Below are 19,978 nucleotides of genomic sequence, written 5' to 3'. Positions count from 1 at the left end.
ATTTCACTTATTCATTTTATAAGGTGAACTCTAGCCATTATGCTACCTGACAAAAAAAAAAAAAAGAGTTAACTAAATTAAAACTTGTTTACTAATTATTGCAGATTTTTTATCTACTCCAAAAAGTGAAACAAATAAAGAAATTGAACAAGTTTACTCTAAGTTTAATAAAAAATTAAAGAAAAAAATCCTAAAAAAAAGCAAGAAAAATATGACAAGATAAAATGTTTTTTTTTTATGGAGTGATCTAGTGGTTAAAAATTTACTCTTAAGACTTGACAAAAAAAAAAAAACCCTTAAGATAAAATGTCCTCTATAGTGTAACGTTCATGACAACTGAGCTATACCTATGTGGGACAAAATGATTAAATGTTTTAACAATGATCGGAAAATTGATTTTTTTTATAAACGATTAGTTGTGTGTATTTAATACTCTCTCCGTCCCAAAATGTATGTCACTTTAGAAAAAATATTTGTCCCAAATTGTATGTCGTTTTACAATACCAATGAAAAATTAATGTTACTTTTCCTATTATATCCTTAACTATTTATTACTCTCTCTTATTTCAATTCCTTCATTTATCTTTCTCATATCATTTATTGAGGACAATTTTGTAAAACAACTCATAATATCTCTTTCCCACACAATATTAATTACATTTCTTAATATGCGTGAAATGCCCAAAACGTCATACAATTTGGGACGGAAGGAGTAGAACTATGCATAGGTAAAAAAAAAAAAAGAATAATCTACTCCTATATGACATGAGAAATGTGTGTTGTTTCCTTTTGACGTCTGTCATTTCTTCTGACTTATAAAAAAACATGAGAAATGTTATTTGAACAGCCGTTTAGTTGTCCGACAACGTGTTTATATACCGTATAGATGTGATTTTGTTTATTATTAGTTTTTTTTATGGGAAATATTAACGTGTGCCCTTAAAACACAAATTAATAAATTAAATATAGAGAAAAAATTTTCTTTTGAGTTTCTTAACATATGTCCTAAGGGCATAAGTTAACACTGCCGTTATTCTTATACTATGACTTGAAATAATAATTATGATTGGTTGATGAACTAAAACCCATTTTGCAATCTTAGTTGCTTGACGTCATGTTAGATGACAGTGAGTCCAACCATGTACTCCCTCCGTCTCGCAATAGATGATCCATTTGAAAATGTGTAATTATGACTTAACTTATTTTGACCATATTTTTTACTAATATGCAAAGATAAATAATATCATATAAGATGCGGTTAAATTTGTCTCGATCAGAATTTTCAAAATATCAAATTTTCATAATTTTTTCTAATATATTATTCAAGATATTAAGCTCAGAATTATGCATTGACATGCGTAATAAGGTCAATTGTGTCAAGTATTAAGGGACAAAGAAGTATTATGCTAGTCTTAATTTGGTTATTAGTTAGTTTTATTAGTATTTTTTTATTTGTTGATCACGTTTATAACTGGACATAACGCATTGTTTTTGTCTTCTTCATGATACATATAACCTTCATCCAAGGATACACATGCTTTACATAAAGTCACATGGAGCCACAAAACAAGGGCAAAGAAGAAAATTTCAGAAAGAAGGCAAAGAAGAAAATTTCATACCAATTTTTGGAGCTAAAGAAAATGCAGAGCAAAGTTAACTCATTTTCTCTTTGTGATCAAGATCAACAACTAGCATTTTTGGTTAGGGTTTTAAGAGAAGTAAACACAATCACTATATCTATATTAAGTTTTGTGCTACTTTTTTTGTCTATGCCAGCACTTGGAACAAAAGGGTCATCTTTGATTTCGAAGTTGAAGCCTATGGTGTTTTTCTCTTATGAGAAAGAGGGAAGAACAAAAATGAGGTTGAGGATCTAAACAATGCTTTGTGTTCTCTTATTGGAAAAGATAAAAATAGTGATTATTCTAATAGTGAAGGTCAAAGGGCATTAAGATTGTCAGAGACATTGAATGTTAATGTTGATAGTTTAGAAGGTAGATTAGATTGCATATTTAGCTGTTTGGTAAAAAATAGAGTGTTGTGTTTAAATATGTTAGCTCATTAGGCTAACATAGGTAGAGTAAAAATTAATGTCCTTTTGTAAATGAGAGAATGATCTTGTAGTAAAATTCAATCCATGTTTGAATGAGAGAATGATATTTGTAATGCTTTGTGACCATTGATGTCTTAGAATTATATTATTGGTCATTCAAAAAAAAGAATTATATTATCGGACCTTTGATGTAATGACCATTTTACAACTGTTTGGATATATTTGATACACACCAACATACCCACAAACATTAGAAACAATTATTTAAAAAACCTAGGACATTAAAAATAGTCTCAAATTGTTTGGTAATCAAAATTATAGGTAGTTTATAAACAACACCCATACTTCTTAATTCAACATGTCACATTTTTTAAAGAATAAAATTGCGATGCTCACACAATCCAAAATGAAGAATGCTAAGGACACTATCTTTTCAACACTTTCTTCGACGTTCATTCTCTTATTGGATGAAACAAATGTATAACTCACCATTTTAAATGGTACTCATTTTCAAAGTATGAGGCCCATCATGATTTAACCTAATAAAAAAGTACATGTTGCTAGCACTACTCATTCAAAACGAACAATACCTTAGAACCGTATGTCGTAGGCTAACCGCTCGTGTAAGAAGATATCAACCACTGTGTTTTCAAGGAACAGGGGGAGCAAACTCAGTTTGCATTGACCCTTTTTTCTGTTAGAAACTCAAAACTATTATATGTCATTGTAAAATGAAAGAATAAAATAAAAAACAGAAGTTTTCTCCTCAGAAACTTACTTAACAATACAACATGAACTTCTTCATTTTTAGTAGAAGAGGAATGCTAGCAACACACATTCTAACACACACTTTTCAACACACACTTTTTTATCGGTTAAAATTCATCCAAAGTTCAATGTACGGTCTTTATAATGAAAAATATATTGGTGCAATTGCAAATCAAAAGGAAAATTCTTATTCAACAGTACTAGATTTAATTTAAAAAAAGTACAACACGCAAATATCATCATATGTTGGTTAAATCGAATAAAATTTACCAATGTAGTGTTTGGTGGCATAATTGAGTTCATTAAACATGTGGGTATTGATTCGACCCTGATTTTTTTTTTTAGGCAAAAGGAAAACTAAAATAAATAAAAAGAGAGAGATACAAAGACTGGGGGGAACATAAAACCTTACTCAGGTACAACCCAAAGGGGGATACATCGATGAAAACAGATCTAATGGATCCACTCTAATCTATCATAACAAAGTTTAACTAATCAAGGACGCAACCCAGCGAACCCGCGTACGGGCGCGAAACCAAGTTACAAAAAATATGAGAAGTTAACCTTTGCCAATAACAATTAGAGTTTAAGAACGACGAATGGATTGCCCGCCAACACGGTATCAAAATCCAAGTGCCAACAGCTCCCTGCACAAGACAACAAGCATAACAGCTCTTTCGAGCATCAAATACCAGAGTGTAGGAATACAAGACGACTTGAAACCTGCAAACCTCAACGGACCTGAAAACATCAGAGAGTCAAAGCAGTCAATAATTATTCGTAATACTAATTATTTTTATGTTATAGTTTTAAAAATGATTATTACATACAATAAAATATATTTTTTTCCTCATGTAATGTTGTTTTTTTTTAAATGATTCGAAATTAAGAGTATATATATGAAGGGATGAAGCCATTCACTATACAAAGCGATATGAAATGAAATAAATTAAAATGAATGCTAACCACACATACTTCCTTTGTCTCTATATATAAACCTCCTTTCCTTTTTTCACATTTCTTAAGAAAATTTGTTAGTGTAATTAATGTGTCTATTTTGTGTGTTAATATTACCAAATTGTCGTTTGTTTATATGTGTATTAAATTTGACTTTACATATTTCAAGACAAGTTAGTAGTATTAATTAGGGATATGTTTAGGAAAAAAATAATAAATGCATCTAGTAATTTGAAAAGAAGTTTACATTTAGAGACAAAAATAAAATCAAATGAGTGGTTACATATAAGGACGGAGGGAGTACATTCTAATATACACTTTCCAACACAGTATTTGATTGGTTAAAATTCACACAAGTCCTACAAAATCATGTGGATCCCATATAAATTTGGTGAGACTCATGTATATTATAACCAATCAAAAAGAGTGTGTTCCTAACATTTCTTACAATACGAGTTTTGCGAGAATAGACCCAATTTTTCTTTATTTCTTTTCATGAAGGTCTATACCAAGGGTGTTCGCGGTGTGGTTTGTTTCGGTTTTGAGGTTAAAAGTCATCCGAACCGTAAGATAAAAAAGTATGCGTTTTGGTTCGGTTGACTTTTAAAATAAAATCAAAATCAAACCAATCCAATGCGGTTTGGATTGGATCGGGTTGTGCGGTTTTTTTTAAACAATAATTTTTTTGTTTCCAATATTAAAATCAAATTAAAAAGCTAAAACACAACATATTTTTAATTTTCATCCATCATTACAATTTTATTTTCATACAACAATGTTCTCAACTACGTAGACCAAATTAAAACGTGGACAAAAATTAATCAAACTTTGTAAGAAATACAAAAGACTAAAATTTGTATAATTCTCTAAGAGTTCAAATAGCACATAAATACATTTTTGAATTTAACTAGAGAAAAAATATATCGTTTATTAAAGTTTCCTTTGACTTTCTATGAATATTAGTTTAGGTGATATATATTTAATTAGTGTTTTTCTTATATTGCAATTTGGTTTGGATTAGTTTGGATGGTGAAATCAAAACCACAAACTTAACCAAATCATGCGGTTGAGTAAAAAAAATTATCCGAATACATCCAAATCAAATGTGGTTTTTTGCAGTTTCAATTTGAATTGGTTTGATTTGCAGGTTCGATTTTGATCACCCCTGATCCATACTAAGTTACCAACAAGATGTACATTTTCCTTTCGAGAAAAAGATAATTGATATTAAAATAATAATTTATTAATAATATATTAAATTCTTACTTTTTGGTCCCACTAATATAATATAGGAGTGGAAAATTACTTCACTCCATAAATTGTGGAGTCAATTACACTCAGCGGGTTCAACAAGTGCTGGAAATGAAAAGTAGCGAAAATTAAAAGCGCAATATTCAATTCATTTTCCCGCTTCAATTTAAAACTGCTTCTTCTCTTCTCTTCTCTTTCATTTATAATAATCGCTTTTTTCTTCACAGCTTTCACTATCCACCTTCTTCTCTCTTCTCCTAACAAAAAATAAGCACTTATTTTCTCTTTCACCTCAATAATGCCTAAAAAACGCGTTCGTAAATCTCCCAAACAAGACGACGTCGTTCCTCGTTCTTCTCAACGGAAGAAATCCAAAATATCTCCGGTTATTCCCGTTGAAGAAGAACTGGTTTCTCTTCTTCCTTCCAGAAGAAAGAAAGCGAAGCAATCGTCGGTCAATTCCGATGATGCATGCTTCATCGGAGAACCTATTCCGGCCGATGAAGCTCAAAAGAAATGGCCTCACCGATACACCAAGAACGAGTGAGTTTTTTTATTTATTTTTTATTTTTTTGTTGTGTTATTGCAAGATTTGAAAATTAATGTTATATGATTGTGTTTTGTAGTGAATCGAGTGATGATGAAAGTTTCAAGGCGAAGTTTCACTACCGTGAAGCGAAAGTTGATGGGATTTTGTATAAGCTGGACGATAATGCTTATGTCAAGGTTTCTATTTTTTTTTATTCAATGTTGAATGTTTGCTTATATTTTACTTGTGTTTTCTTATATTTTACTTGATTTCATGAGTTTAGTCCTTCAAAAAAAAAATGTTGAATGTTTGCTGTTTTAGGATTTATTTCTATGATTACATGTTGAAAATTCGGTGTTTATGTTATTTTGTTTGATTTTATGTTGAAAGTTTTTTTTTTTTTAGGGTTTATTTCTTCATATGTTGAAAATTTTGTTTTCAGGGTTTATTTCTTCATGTTGGAAATTATATTTTAATTGACATGATTTCTTGCTGAAAATTGTGTGTTTTATGGTTCATTTCTTTGATTTCTTGTGGAAAATTTGGTGTTTTAGGGTTTATTTCTGTAATTTAAAATTGAAAACTATGTTTTTGTTTTATATACGATTTCATGTTGAAAAATGTGTTTTAGGGTTCATTTCTTTATGTCATGTTAAAATATTTTTATTATTGATTTTAATTCATGTTGAAAATCTTGTGTTTTAGTGTTTATTTGATTTGATTTCATGTTTATTTGTTTGTTTGTTTATTTTATTTTTGAGTTTTGATCTTACTGTGTTGATTTGATGAATGTTGTTTAGGGGGAGGAAGGAAAAGAGGATTACATTGCTAGGATTGTGGAGTTGTTTGAAACTCCTGATGAAGAACAATATTTTACTGCCCAATGGTTTTATAGAGCCGAAGACACGGTAAAGATTGAATTTTAACTCTTTTGTGTTTTGGTTTGTTTAGCTGTTTAGGGTTATTGTTGATTTTGGTGATTTGAATGTGTGTGCAGGTGATTAAGGACCATGGTAATCTAGTTGACAAAAAGAGGATTTTCAAATCTGATGTAAAAGATGAAAATCCTTTAGATTGTTTAGTTAGGAAAGTAAACATTGTACAAATTTCTCCTGATGTAAGTGCTTTGTGTAGTTCTTCTTTTGTTGTATAACTTCTAATTTTGCATTATAATGTTCAGAGTTTTGAAATATGTTGATTTTGTTTACTACAGGCTGCAAAAAAGAAGAAAATTCCTCCTTGTGACTTCTATTTCGATATGAAGTACACTGTGCCATATTTAACTTTCTGTAACATTGACAATGGTATGATTTTGTAAATTAATTATGATGATTTGCTTAAGTTTCTTGCATGTAGCTTCACCGAATTTTTTATGTTGATTATGGTTTGCCCTGATTGATACAGCACCTGCCATAATAGAAAGCAAGACTTCAACACTTTCAAGTGAATCTGGGTCCAATGTCCATGCAACTGATAAGAAAGGGGTTAAAGAAAAATCAACTCAAATTAAAGAATCTAATAGGCGCGAGTGGACTTTACTGGATTTGTATTCTGGGTGTGGAGCTATGTCCACTGGCCTTTGCTTTGGAGCGTCTATTTCTGGCATTAAGCTTGTCACGGTATTTAGACTAATTTGCATAATGTTTCTAAGGTTCATTTTAACTTTGCTGGTAGATAATATTTTTACTGATTTTATAATCTTGGTTGTTTTTGACTTGAAGAGATGGGCTGTGGATATAAATAAACATGCTTGTGAGAGTCTAAAGCTGAATCACCCAGAAACACATGTATGTTTTGGTGTTATTCTATACCTGATGTCTGTCGTTTTAACTTTTTTCATAATTCTTCATTATTATTCTTATTAACATGCATGTATTGCTTCCCTAAATGTTAAATTCAGGTGAGGAATGAACCCACAGAAGACTTTTTAAGTCTACTAAAAGAGTGGGCTAAACTTTGTGACGAGTTTGTACTGAATGGAGCAGAAAGTACAGATTCTGATTTGAATGCTGGTAAAGAAGCTGAGGAAGAAGCTGATGATGAAGCTATGGATAATTCACTCGACTCTGAGGTATTTGAGGTTGAAAGACTACTCTCTATTTGCTATGGTGATCCCAACGAAGATGGAAAACCAGGACTTTATTTTAAAGTAAGTTTTCTTGCCTTATTGTGTAATTAATTATTTTCAGCTAGTGGTCATTATTTTTTATGCTATAAATTTCTAATCTTTCAGGTGCATTGGAAGGGTTACGATTCCAGTAATGATACGTGGGAGCCCATTGAGGGCTTGAGGTATGTTCCAATCATCAAGATATTGATTATTGTTCCTCTAACTTTGCATTACTTAAGATTTGCCCGTTACTAACTGTGATTATTATTTAACAGCGAGTGTAAAGATGCTATGAAAGATTTTGTTATAAATGGATATAAGGAAAAGATACTGCCTCTTCCTGTAAGTCTCACCACTCATTATTTACTTGTACTCAACCCCTTCTTTCACCTCTAATGGTTTATCAATTCTCTGCTATTCATTAAAATGATCTGTACTACTTTATGTTCTTACAGGGCCAAGCTGATTTTATTTGTGGTGGGCCACCTTGTCAAGGTGTTAGTGGTTTCAATCGCTTTAGGAACAAAAATGCTCCGTTGGAGGATGAAAAAAATAAGCAATTAATTGTTTACATGAACATTATTGATTTCTTGAAGCCTAAGTATGTTCTGATGGAGAATGTTGTAGACATTTTGAAATTTGCTGGTGGGTTTCTGGGGCGTTATGCTGTAGGCCGTCTAGTGGCCATGAATTACCAAGCTCGAATGGGAATGATGGCTGCAGGGTCATATGGCCTTCCTCAATTTCGGATGCGTGTTTTTCTTTGGGGAGCTCTTGCCACTGAAGTAAGGCCATTGCTTATAGTACTAGTTTTTTATTTTGTTGTGTTATTTAAGTTACTCTGTAAATATTTTTAAATGGAAGGTTAATGATTTATCCATCTTTTCTGTCCGTAGAAATTACCGTCATATCCGTTACCAACTCATGAGGTTGTATCGAGATCAGTCATCCCTACTGAGTTTGAAGTAAGAACTGATAAAAATAGAGATGTTTGTGCCTTTTTCTTAGACAAGGAACCCATATTGTGATAGTAAAGTTCTAATCAATGTGATCTGGGTACTTTCATAATGCAGGAAATTACAGTTGCATATTCCACTAATGAAAATTGTCAGCTGGCCAAGGCATTAAACCTTGAGGATGCAATTAATGATCTCCCACCAGTATGTTGATTTTGTTCACTAATACATTGTGAATATAGTTTGTTTGATTCTTACAAAATTTTGATTCCACTTCTTAACTCGGTTTTCTTTTATCAAACAGGTTGAAAATGATGATAGCGATGATGAAAGGAGCTATGGGACTACTCCTCGTACTGATTTTCAAAAATATATCAGATTAAAGAGAAGTGGTAAGTTTTGTATTGATTTTTGAGTTTTGAAGTAGTCTTGGTTGTTTGCTTTTTTAGTACTCTGTTGTCATTGCAATGAAAGATGTCAGCAGTTTTTTTATGAATGAATGTTTTATATTTCAATGTGTTCATACTAAATATCAAGCTTACCTAGAGTAAGATTCACACAATCTCTACTTATCAGCTAAAATGTACTGGCTGCATATATATGAACTGCATTTTGTCTCACTCTGGTCTTTTTTATAACTAGAATTGTGTATGTGGTCATTGCATGTTGTTACATGTCATATGGTTAGAAAATCTGTCTTGCTTCCTTCATCAGTAAACTGAACTGGTGTTGAATCTTGTGTTTTCTACTCCAGAGATGGCGAATTATTCTGCTGACTATCATAGTGCACCAAGTGGTATGCTGTATGATCACAGGCCTTTGAAATTAAATACCGATGACTATGAGAGAGTTTGCCACATTCCAAAGAAGAAGGTACCGTATCTTGAATTGATATTATGTAGTACTGTCATTTTATCTTTGTTGCTCTATGTAAATTTTAATTGTGCTTGCTTGCCTTTTTAGGGGGCAAACTTCAGGGACCTCAAGGGAGTGCTTGTTAAAGAAAAAAAGGTGGAATGGGACCCCTCTGTTGAAAGAGTGTATCTAAAATCTGGAAAGCCTTTGGTACTAATCTTGTCTTGTCTTAGGGACACATTTATTTTGAAGTTAGTTCTTTGTTGACCACACACTTTTTTTTCCACACAGGTTCCAGATTATGCAATGACATTTGTTCGTGGGACCTCTTCTAAGTATGTATATATGTACATCTATTTTAGGTCATCATATTTTATGTCTATTTCATCTATATCAAAGTTCTTATGTATCTTCTGAACACAACAGGCCATTTGGTCGACTTTGGTGGGACGAAATTGTGTCTACTGTTGTAACAAGGGCTGAGCCTCATAATCAGGTTATTGTTTGAAGTTGTGTACATTATATTTTGTAAAACTAATGCCACTCATGTTATCCTCCCATTGCAAAACCTCTTTAAAACAATGTTGTATATAAGAAATGTTATTGAACTCAGGATTATCATGTTAGCATTTTTTCAATTAAACTCATCTGACCATGTTCTTTGTTTGGACTTGTTGTGCAAGTGGCAGTCCTTATTTCAATTGTTTTCTTTTTCATTTATGATTATGCATTTTCTCAATCCCAAGTTATTCCATTTCTAGGTTCTTCTCCATCCAGAACAAGACAGAGTTCTTAGTATACGAGAGAATGCAAGGCTACAAGGATTTCCAGACTGCTATAAGCTTTGTGGCCCTGTCAAACAGAGGTATGTGTTTGAACTGGTATCTTATCTTGAGTTAATTAGTGAAAGATATAAGCAGAATTTTGTTGTTAGAAAACTTCTGTAGCCTTATATCCACAATTTTCATATACTTATGATTTAAGATAATACACAATATTTTATCATATGAAGTATTTAGAGACAAGGATGGCTGAATGTTCAGTCTTCCCTTCCATTTTGAGATTGGAATCTGTTCCTTCCAATTCCTTAACCAACTATTATAACTACCTTCCATATTTATTACTAAATTGCGCAACTGCTCAATAACTTTCCTGATGGATCAGTCCAGAACTTTTTAGGTGTAATATTTCTTATTGGTCTAACAATATGGTTAGAAAGATTGCTAAATGTAGAAGACTAAAGTAGTTATAGTTTGAGATTAGTTAGTGACATATTCTATCTTTCATTATAATTTTTTTTTCCATTATTATGTATAGCATGACACTCAATAGTTTCCATCTTTAATGCAGGTATATTCAAGTTGGAAACGCAGTTGCTGTTCCTGTGGCCCTTGCCCTTGGATACACATTAGGTTTAGCAATTCTAGGACTCTCTGATGACAGTCCTTTGACAATTCTCCCCTTTAAGTACCCAAGTTGTCTAGCCCATTCTTTAGATGTAGTTGATGATGATGGCTCAAGCTGAGCTTGTCCTCATTCATCCATGTCTTTTCCACCGTTATCTTGATTTCATTTTCATTTTTAAGCCAAGAATATTCAGGCCATGGAATTGTATGAATGAATGTTCGTACAGCTGATGACATTATTGATCATGATTTAATATTCACATTTCGGTGATGATTTTGCAAGATTTGATTTATCTGATAACAAAAAAATATGGCAAATGGGAATGTTTAAAAACAGTGTTTGATTGAATGACACTTCAACTCCTATACTATTTTTCTTGTTAAATTGAAAGTATTAAGATTGGTTTAGGAAAACAGAACACAAGCTCTTATTTTTATGTCAGGCCTCGCCTTTGTATTGCAGCTTTATATGTTAATTAGAAAATCATGGCCTTAGCTTGTATGCATTTTTGTGCATCATATCACAAGTTTTGCTAAGTGGTGGATTTTCTTTAAAAGAACATTTTCATTAACAGAAGATAATGATGGCATGCTTTGCATTAACAGGCTGAATTGCTAGAGTTTAAAATTCAAGTTTAAGTGTGCAGAAATTCATCTTGCAATTGATAAAATTTTGTGGTTGTGTTGATTAGTGTGAATTCTTTGGATCAATAACATGATTTTCGCTTGGTCTTTGGTGAGAAAGGTACCAGATTAGTCTGTTAGTAGGAATGGTTTCTAATTCGAACTGGTTCCTATGCTTTTATGACTGTCTCTTTTGCTAAGTTCTTGCATTGTATCGGGTTTCCACTTTGTATGTGTTGGTGTTGCATAATTTGGTTTTCACTTGATGTCTGCAGCACCCAATGTTATTTTGGATAGCAGATTTTTGAATACAAAAGTGAAGATATGTTCATTTATAACGGAAGTGAAGATATGTTCACTTATAATGGAATAAATCTAGAGATTAATTTTTATGCACCAGCTTCAACACCGGTTTGTTTCTTTTATTTTTAACAAATCAAAGAATCTTTCAAGTAACACATAATATCATGTGGTTCATCTTATGGTTGTTTACAACCTCCCCAGTATGCATCCACGTATTGTGTCACTTTCAAAGATGACGCAGAATGGAACATCAAACCCAAACCTTGTTAGGTCTTTAGGTATTGCAAAATTTGATTGATAGCTTGAGGATGACATGTGAACTCTTTGCTCATGTATTGACTCATTTTGCTAGCTGCAAAAGTTTTGTTAGGACATGAAATGGTGAGATACATTAATATTCCAAAATCTCTGAATTGTTTTTTCATCTATCCTAATTGAATAAGTGATTTAACATATTTTCTGTTTTTTTCGTTTGTTCAGAAGGGTGATTTAGGGTCAGTTTTGACCCAAAAATCACCCCTCCGAATTGTTTTTCTTCTATCCTAATTGAATAAGTGATTTCACATATTTTCTGATTTTTTCGTTTGTTTTTGTGATTTCGTCGTCTCTAAACGACTCTGTTTGTTTTGAGTTCCTGTCTTTGTGCGGTGTGTTTATGATTTCCCGTCTTAGTGCGGTGTTTATTTGATTCAGGTTGAAAGATTAGCTTTGAACAAGTGCAGATCCGATCAATGACAATGACTTTGGTGTCGTCAACGTTGCAGATCCGGAGACATTAGTATTCCGGAGACATGGATATAGTCATATTAATTATATTTGTAGGCATAGGTACTTTGCCGTTTTATGCTATTAACATAGATTGTTGTAATTGACTTCAAATTACTGATTCTGTAAAGGCCAAAATCGTGGCGCGATTTTGGGAGCCGTGACGCGATTTTGCTTGGCAGAATGAATGTTTTTGCTGAAGGCAAATCGCGGCGCGATTTAGTACTGGCGTGGCGCGATTTGTGGATAAGGACGTTGTATCTTAGGTCGTACGTTTAAAATCGTGGCACGATTTTTAACAGGCGCGGCGCGATTTCGACTGTCACTGTGTACTATATAAGTGTTTCTTTGCAGATTTTGAAGTAGAGGTTTTAGAGAGAGAAACTTGGATTGCAAAGGAGGTAACTTTAGGGTTGAGTGTCTTTGTAGTGAGGTTCTCTTGGGTTGGGAAACATTGTAAACACCTTGGGTAGTGAGATTTCACCATTGGAAGGATCAAAAAGCTTCTTTGTGTTTTCTCTTAGGATTCATTGAGAGTGTGGGTGATATGAAAAATGGGTAGAAATTAGGATTTGTTCTTGTGTAAGCTTGCAAGCTATTTTCTTGTAACACTTTCATATTAGTGGATTGGAGAGCTGCTCTCTCTCCCAGACTAGGTCATATTGGACCGAACTAGGTCAACAATCTTGGTGTGTTTGTTCCTATCTTTCATTGCTTATCTTTATTGCTTTGTTTATGCTTGTGGTGTTGCTCTACACTTTGATTAAGGTCTGTTTTGTTGTTGTTGCTTGGAGACACTTTACACATTGATTACCACTTCCTTTTGCTCCACACATCTTTGTTTTTCATTGGTGTGATTTTAACCGGATTCACAACATAGATGTTGTGAGTTTGTTCACATATTCATCCTTTTCGTTTTTAGCGAATTTAGATATGTATTGTATCTATGTACTCTATCAATTTGAATGAACGAATATCGTTTATTTTTGTTAAAAAAAAAATTAATATTCCAAAACCTTCTGTACGTGGAGGGTCTTTAAGCAAATTTTATAATTCATCATTCAGGGATAAATTTTGCTCAATGGGAATAAGGAGAGGTTTAACACTCAAATAAACCTTCTATTTCTCGTGTCACAATGAGTTGGAGAATGTGTTGTCTTTGACATAGATAAATCCATTTTGTTATGACATGGTCAAAACTATGTCAGAGACTCAGAGTTGTTGACTATGTTAAGAACGGTTGAAAAGAATATCACGAAAGAAAAGAATAAATAATTTAAATCATAGAAATATAATTCATATATCAACAAGAATAAGATATATTGTTCTAACATAAATGATTCATATTAAAGATGAATACCAAAAAAAAAAAAAAGATACACATATTGGTGTGTGTGTAATAAAAACTGATGTAAATCAAGCTGAGAAGTTGGTATAGACGGTATACCTTTGGTACTTCATCAATTTGATTTCTGAGATATATAATTGTTTTTATGAGACCATCGAACCATACATTGAAAACATATTCAAGTTATTTAAGTTGATCAAGTTATCTGATAAAAAAAAATTAGACAAATATTGACATCATCAAATCAAATTCAATTGGATTGAATCACTCGAATTGAACTTCTTTAAATGATCAAAGGACTCAAAGAGGTAGTAATATGTTACATAATGATTAGTAAATTGATACACCTCAAGAAAAGTAAAGGAAGTATAACATTATCAAGATTAAAGACAAACAAAGAAGACATAGGAGTGAATAAAAAGCACAATAGAGAATGATAAGAAAAGAGGGAGAAAGGATGCGGCGATGACTTTTATATAGAACAAGTAAGAAGAGAGGAGATGCGGTTTTAGGGTTAGGACATAGGTTTAGGCTTATGTAAATTAGACGCAACGTGTGGAAAAAACAACAAACCACAAGTTGCGGCCTTTAGATTTAGAAAGGACTGAGTTGAAAACTTTTATACGGGTTGCAGCATACCATTTTTCTTTATGAGGACTAAAAGTAAAATTCGATATATATATATATATATATATATATTTTGGTCAAGTAACCTAATGGCTAGAGCTTACACAATTAAATTGTGGAGAAGTGGAGTGTCCGGGGTTCGAACCCCGACCCCTGCATATAAAATGCAATATCCCTACCAACTGAGCTAAGCTCACAGAGATAATTCGATATATTTATAAGGACTAAAAACTTATTTAACTAAAATATTATTATAGTTTAATAGATGGTCCATTTTTCAAAAATTTACTTGAAAATTTAACATTAAAACCAACTTACAATAAGCTTTTTTTTTTTTATAAAGCTAAACATTCAATATAAAAGTCAGGTGAAGCCTGAACCTCATACAAGAAAAAAATCCAAAACCAACAAAACCCTCCCAAACCAACCAGGAGGGAGGGGAAACAATCAAGGCAAATGCAATCTAATCAAAAGGCAAAAGGTAAAATGAAACATCCCGAGACTCAAACATATTTGAGATTGCTTTTAATTACACCCTTTTTAGATCGAGTTTGGATGTTCTCACTACTTGTGATGCCACCAGAACCTTTTTCATTAGGACTCTTATGTTTTCTAGACTTCCTGCCAGGTTTTGTAAACTTGCCTATCTCTAAAGGAGTAGCTAAAAACTTATCTGCATCTGGAGGAAAAACCTCAATGTCTTCAGGTTCTAGTGTGCTGTCAGTATCTTCATCTCCCCAAAACTTTCTCAACACCTTCCCATCTTTCAAACAAGCAGCAATGGAATTTTTAGGGCTAGTGGTGAATTGTAACTTTCTCTTTTCTTGCCCTAAGATTTCATCATTTGTAGTAATAATAAGCTTGTAAGACAAAGCAAAATGGACGAACAATTTTAGGTCAAAAAATAATAGGGAAATTTTAACATAAAACTAGCTTGTCCCCGTGAGCCTAATTCAGTTGACAAAAACAATGTACTATATGCAAGGTTCGAGGTTCGAACTCCGGACACCACAAAAAAAAAAAAACTAGCTAGAGAAATATAAATTTTGCCGAAGAGTACCAAAGACAAAGACAAATGATATTTGTACAACCATTTTGATACAATTTTTGAACAATTTTCTCTGTCATACTCACATTATATTCTTATTTTTTTTTCTCTCTCTCTCTCTATTGTTTTTGACCAATAAAAATAACAGGTTCTGGATCATTATTATCAATTTGTTTTCTCTTCTGGTAGCAATGCTTCAAGAAGCTCTTTCCTTCATTTGGTTTGGCTTTGTGGTATTTGAGTTTTTTGGCACGAAAGAAATCAGAGAATATTTGTCAATACAGCAAAAACAACTGCACAATTACTTGAGAAGGTTAAGATTATATCTCTTAAATGGTTGAAAGCAAAAAATGTGTGCTTTCCTTTTGGTTACCATATGTGGTGGCAGCGTCCCCTTACTTGTTTGGGGATTGACTGATGTATTTTTCCTTGTTATTTTTTGTGGTTTGATCGGAACTCTTTGTAATTTTGTTTTGTCTCTTTTGGCACTCCTTATGCTAGGGATCAAAACTTTTTGTTAATATATCTCATTTTAATTTGTTAAAAAAAAAAAAAAACCCAATTACAACAACAATACTATCCAAACCTAACCCAATCTCAAAAACGACATCATCATAGAACTGACCACAACATCACTCTCGATTCTCAAAAACTACTCTCGATTTAAATTTATTTTCCCAAGAAATAAATAATTCTCTCTTAACCCAACCACTCTGCAGTAGGCTGCACCATGCATCATTTGGACTACACACATACAACCTAACAATATTCATTAATATGTACATATAATACTTATTTACAATAAGTATAGCAAGTAAACTCATCGATTTTTCAAATTATTTATTCTTATAATTTATTTCGATCGTAAATTGTCCAAAAGAAATACTCAAATTCAATATTGTTCAAAACTCTTAAAACAGTTGTAGTATGCAAAAAAAAATTGTATAAATAAAAGATGTTATTTTTTCCCGTGCTAAAAATGTCCTAAAAAATGGTTATACATGGAGAGCAGGTTCAGGTAATTCTTCTTTTTGGTATAGCAATTGGAGCCCTATTGGCGTTCATGGCATAAAGGTTCCATTTGTCGACATTCATAATATTCATCTCATCGTTCATGATGTTATTACAAATGATGGTCAGCATACGCAATCTCTCTACACCAACCTCCCAACAGTTATCGCAGATACCATCAACAACACTCAGTTAAGCTTTAACTCGTCTCTTGAAGATGCTTTCATCTGGTCCCATCATAAAAATGGAACTTACTCCGCTAACAGTGGTTATAGCTGGTTACTCTCTCAACATGATTTAGAAATTCAAGCGTCTAATTCATGGAGTTGGATTTGGAAACTAAAAGTTCCTGAAAAATTCAAATTCTTAATTTGGTTGGCTTGTCACAATGCTGTCCCCACTTTGACCTTGCTTCATCACATGAACATGGTTAGCTTGGCAATTTGTTCTAGATGCGGTGACAAGAAGAAACTTTATTTCATTGTGTGAGAGATTGTAAATTCTCTGCTGCCATATGGAGGAAAATCGGTTTCTCTACTCAACATTTTTTCTCTGCCATTTCGATGACTGATTGGTTGAGAGATGGAGCCAACTGCTTGCGTTCTACTGAGTTTCTTACGGGTTTATGGTGGATTTGGAGGCACCGGAACAACATGTGCCTCGACAATGAAACTATGTCTGAAACACATCTCAGTAATAACATTTTCAACATGGCCGATTACATCAGTTCAGCTTTCAGCAAAACAGCAGCCGCTGCCCCCTCTCCTAGGATGATTCGTTGGAATTATAACAACGCTCGGTGTACAATTTTGAATGTTGATGGCAGCTGTAGCAGTGTTCTGGTTCGTGCAGGTTTTGGAGGTGTCTTTCGCAACCATTCAGGGACTTACATAGCTGGATTTTCAGGCCACATCAGTCAGGACATCCTGTTTGCGGAGCTTGCAGCTTTATATCAAAGTCTAAAGCTGGCTATTAGTTTCAATTTTGACGAATTGGTTTGCTATTCGGATTCCCTTCTCACTGTCAAACTCATCAAGGAGGATTTGAATCACTTTCATGTTTATGTTGTGCTTATTCAAAATATCAAAGACCTCATGGTTTCAAGACATTTCACTCTTCTCCATTCTCTCAGAGAAGATAATCAGTGTGGAGACTATTGTTGGAACAAAATGTGTTTTACAATAAACCCTAATGAGTTTTGATGATAACAAGGTATTAAAAATTGTCAATTGGTTATTGCTAATATTTGTTCAAGTGTACAAGACCATAGGCAAAGTTAATCAATTTCAATAGGTCTTGGAAGAACAATAGAGAGCAAAGGAACCTAAAGCATCTGAAGAAAACTGCGTCTGAAGCTATGAAGTGTTTTCGAAGTTACAAGTGCCTCTGAAGTAATGACGTCATCAGAAGCAGAAGTTCATCAGAAGCAAAATTCATCAGAAGCAAGATTTCATCAGAAGCTATATCATCACCAGAAGCTACAGTTGATCAGAAGATTCAATCTGGAATCTCAAAAGAGCTGTTTCATTAAGTTAACCTCGTCTAAGAGAGAGAAGGATCAAAAGGGAAGTGCGAACGTTCATTTGAAAAGCACTGGGTGCTTGTCCCTCATTGAAGAGTTGACAAAGTACAAGTGTACAACCACTACCTCCACGACCCTGAGTGTGTCCTCGCTACAAGACAAGTTAACAACTCTGCCTGCAGAATTGTTCCTTCAAGTTAGGAATGAATTTGAAGTTGATCCTTCATAGGACTACACCCAAATCAGGCAAAATATTACTGGTGGATGATCAAAGGAACTCAACGACTCTTTAGACGTGCTAAAGATCTCAACGTCTCTCTACTTACCACTATATAAAGGAGTGAAGACTTGAAGATCTAAAGAGACATGAACACAAGTTAAAAGCGCCAAAACTCTGCCAAATTTGTTTCTCAAAAGCACTTTGAATTTCTGCACTGATTTGATATATCTTAGAAATTCTTAAGTCTAGAGTCTTTTATTGCATTGTATTGTGAACACCACTGATTGTATATCAAGTGTTCAAGTCAAACAATTTTCTGTGTAATTCTGTTTGATTAGAAGTCTCTTGCTTTAGTGCTTGAGCATTGGAAGTCTCTTGCCTGCGTGCTTGAGCATTTGGGAAGTCTCATACTAGATAGTATTGAGCAGTTGTAATCTGTGTGATTATTTCTTAGTGGAAATCTCCTTGGAAGTGCAAGGGGGACTGGACTACTTCCGATTTGTGGAAGGAACCAGGATAATTGCTTGTGTCTCTCTTTCTTTTCTCTGCTCTGTTTTTATTCCGCTGCATATCTAATTCTGAACATCACATCAGAAGCACTCTCAACCAGCTTTTGAAGTGATATCAGAAGAAGATTTTTTACGAGAAAAAGAAAACACAATTCAACCTCCCTTCTTGTGTTTTTCTCACCTTCAACTATATGGCCAAGCTTGGAGTTTCAAATGATGTTGAGTCGTCCATTCACTCTTCCCCTCCGGAGGACCTGCTACCTCTGATAAGGACGGATGAATTAGGAGCTTGTTTCCTAAAGCGCTAGCCTTGTTTTCTTTTTGTCCGTTTTCTGTTTTTCTGTTTTCATCTTTTTGCCTTGTAACCAAAAAAAAAAATGATCATTAGACTTAAATTGTGTACTAATATACATCTAAGCATTGAGAACTACTTGTTAATCACAAACATTTGTGGATCAAAAAAGTCTCCGAATTACATTTAAAGAAGATTATTCTATTGTAATTACTCCTAAACTTCTTCCTTAATCATCATCATCATCACCATCATCAACATCACCACCACCACCATCATCATTGTTGTTGTCATCATTATCGTCGTCGTCATCATCATCATTAGCATCATCGTCATTGTTGTCATCATCATCATCATCTTCATAATGATCAGTGATTTCATACATTGATTTGTCGGATCCTTCTTCCACTGGAGGATTGAATGCGTTGGCAACAAAGGAGCCTTATCAACATCATACATCGCTCACCATTTTTTCCACCAGCTTTCCCAACTACGACAACAAATTTGTTGTTTGGATTTTCCTTCTTGGATCCTTAGCTTCTTTCTTTGATTTGACTGCTAAGGCATGGTAAATTAGTAATAAAAGATGTTATACAAATTCTATTTGATTCTAACTAATATTTTGATCACCAATAACAATGAAATTGTGATTAATTTGTTGAGACAATCATGCATGTTTTTCTTGAATATCAAAGAAAAATAAATAAACTAAAACTTGAGCAATATAGTTTTTATGAATAATTTACTTAATAAATTAAATTTGTAGAGTATCATCATTATCTTATAGATCCAACCTACTTCATATGGCGTTTTTTTACAATCAC

The 19,978-nt window shown here is 33.2% G+C and overlaps 2 protein-coding genes and 1 pseudogene across 2 annotated transcripts; 2 read left to right on the top strand and 1 right to left on the bottom strand.

Annotated features, from left to right (window-relative positions):
- The first annotated feature begins 1,531 nt into the window (after positions 1 to 1,531).
- LOC112422514 (uncharacterized) lies at positions 1,532 to 2,195 on the top strand (annotated as a pseudogene).
- A 3,034-nt stretch (positions 2,196 to 5,229) lies between these two features.
- On the top strand, positions 5,230 to 11,169 carry LOC25496870 (putative DNA (cytosine-5)-methyltransferase CMT1). The gene is made up of 20 exons (XM_013597579.3): positions 5,230 to 5,572; positions 5,656 to 5,755; positions 6,359 to 6,466; positions 6,556 to 6,675; positions 6,772 to 6,862; positions 6,963 to 7,177; positions 7,280 to 7,345; positions 7,459 to 7,707; positions 7,792 to 7,850; positions 7,944 to 8,010; positions 8,124 to 8,453; positions 8,565 to 8,633; positions 8,742 to 8,828; positions 8,929 to 9,016; positions 9,379 to 9,497; positions 9,588 to 9,689; positions 9,771 to 9,814; positions 9,906 to 9,975; positions 10,241 to 10,344; positions 10,830 to 11,169. Exons 1-20 carry the CDS (start codon positions 5,328 to 5,330, stop codon positions 11,002 to 11,004), a joined length of 2,508 nt encoding a protein of 835 aa, XP_013453033.1. The 5' UTR covers positions 5,230 to 5,327; the 3' UTR covers positions 11,005 to 11,169.
- Positions 11,170 to 15,055: 3,886 nt separating this feature from the next.
- Positions 15,056 to 19,539, bottom strand: LOC25496868 (RNA polymerase II subunit A C-terminal domain phosphatase). The gene is made up of 2 exons (XM_013597578.2): positions 19,419 to 19,539; positions 15,056 to 15,381 (listed from the first exon to the last, which is right to left on the bottom strand). The coding sequence occupies exons 1-2, from the start codon at positions 19,537 to 19,539 to the stop codon at positions 15,056 to 15,058; spliced, it is 447 nt and encodes a 148-aa protein (XP_013453032.2).
- Positions 19,540 to 19,978: the final 439 nt, after the last annotated feature.

Source organism: Medicago truncatula, chromosome 6 (genome assembly GCF_003473485.1).
Source record: "Medicago truncatula cultivar Jemalong A17 chromosome 6, MtrunA17r5.0-ANR, whole genome shotgun sequence".
NCBI lineage: Eukaryota > Viridiplantae > Streptophyta > Magnoliopsida > Fabales > Fabaceae > Medicago > Medicago truncatula.
Note: the sequence above shows the minus strand (reverse complement) of the source record. Positions and strands in the feature narration are given on the sequence as shown.

Bases quoted from the DNA above. Each gene is read 5' to 3' on its own strand.
- LOC25496870 (XM_013597579.3), top strand. From the start codon at position 5,328: ATGCCTAAAAAACGCGTTCGTAAATCTCCCAAACAAGACGACGTCGTT. The intron at 9,690-9,770 runs GTACTAATCTTG...TTTTCCACACAG, and splicing joins TAAAATCTGGAAAGCCTTTG to GTTCCAGATTATGCAATGAC. The intron at 9,815-9,905 runs GTATGTATATAT...TGAACACAACAG, and splicing joins GTTCGTGGGACCTCTTCTAA to GCCATTTGGTCGACTTTGGT.
- LOC25496868 (XM_013597578.2), bottom strand. From the start codon at position 19,539: ATGTATGAAATCACTGATCATTATGAAGATGATGATGATGATGACAAC. The intron at 15,382-19,418 runs GTGATGTTGATG...ATGAAATCTTAG, and splicing joins CAATGATGATGGTGGTGGTG to GGCAAGAAAAGAGAAAGTTA.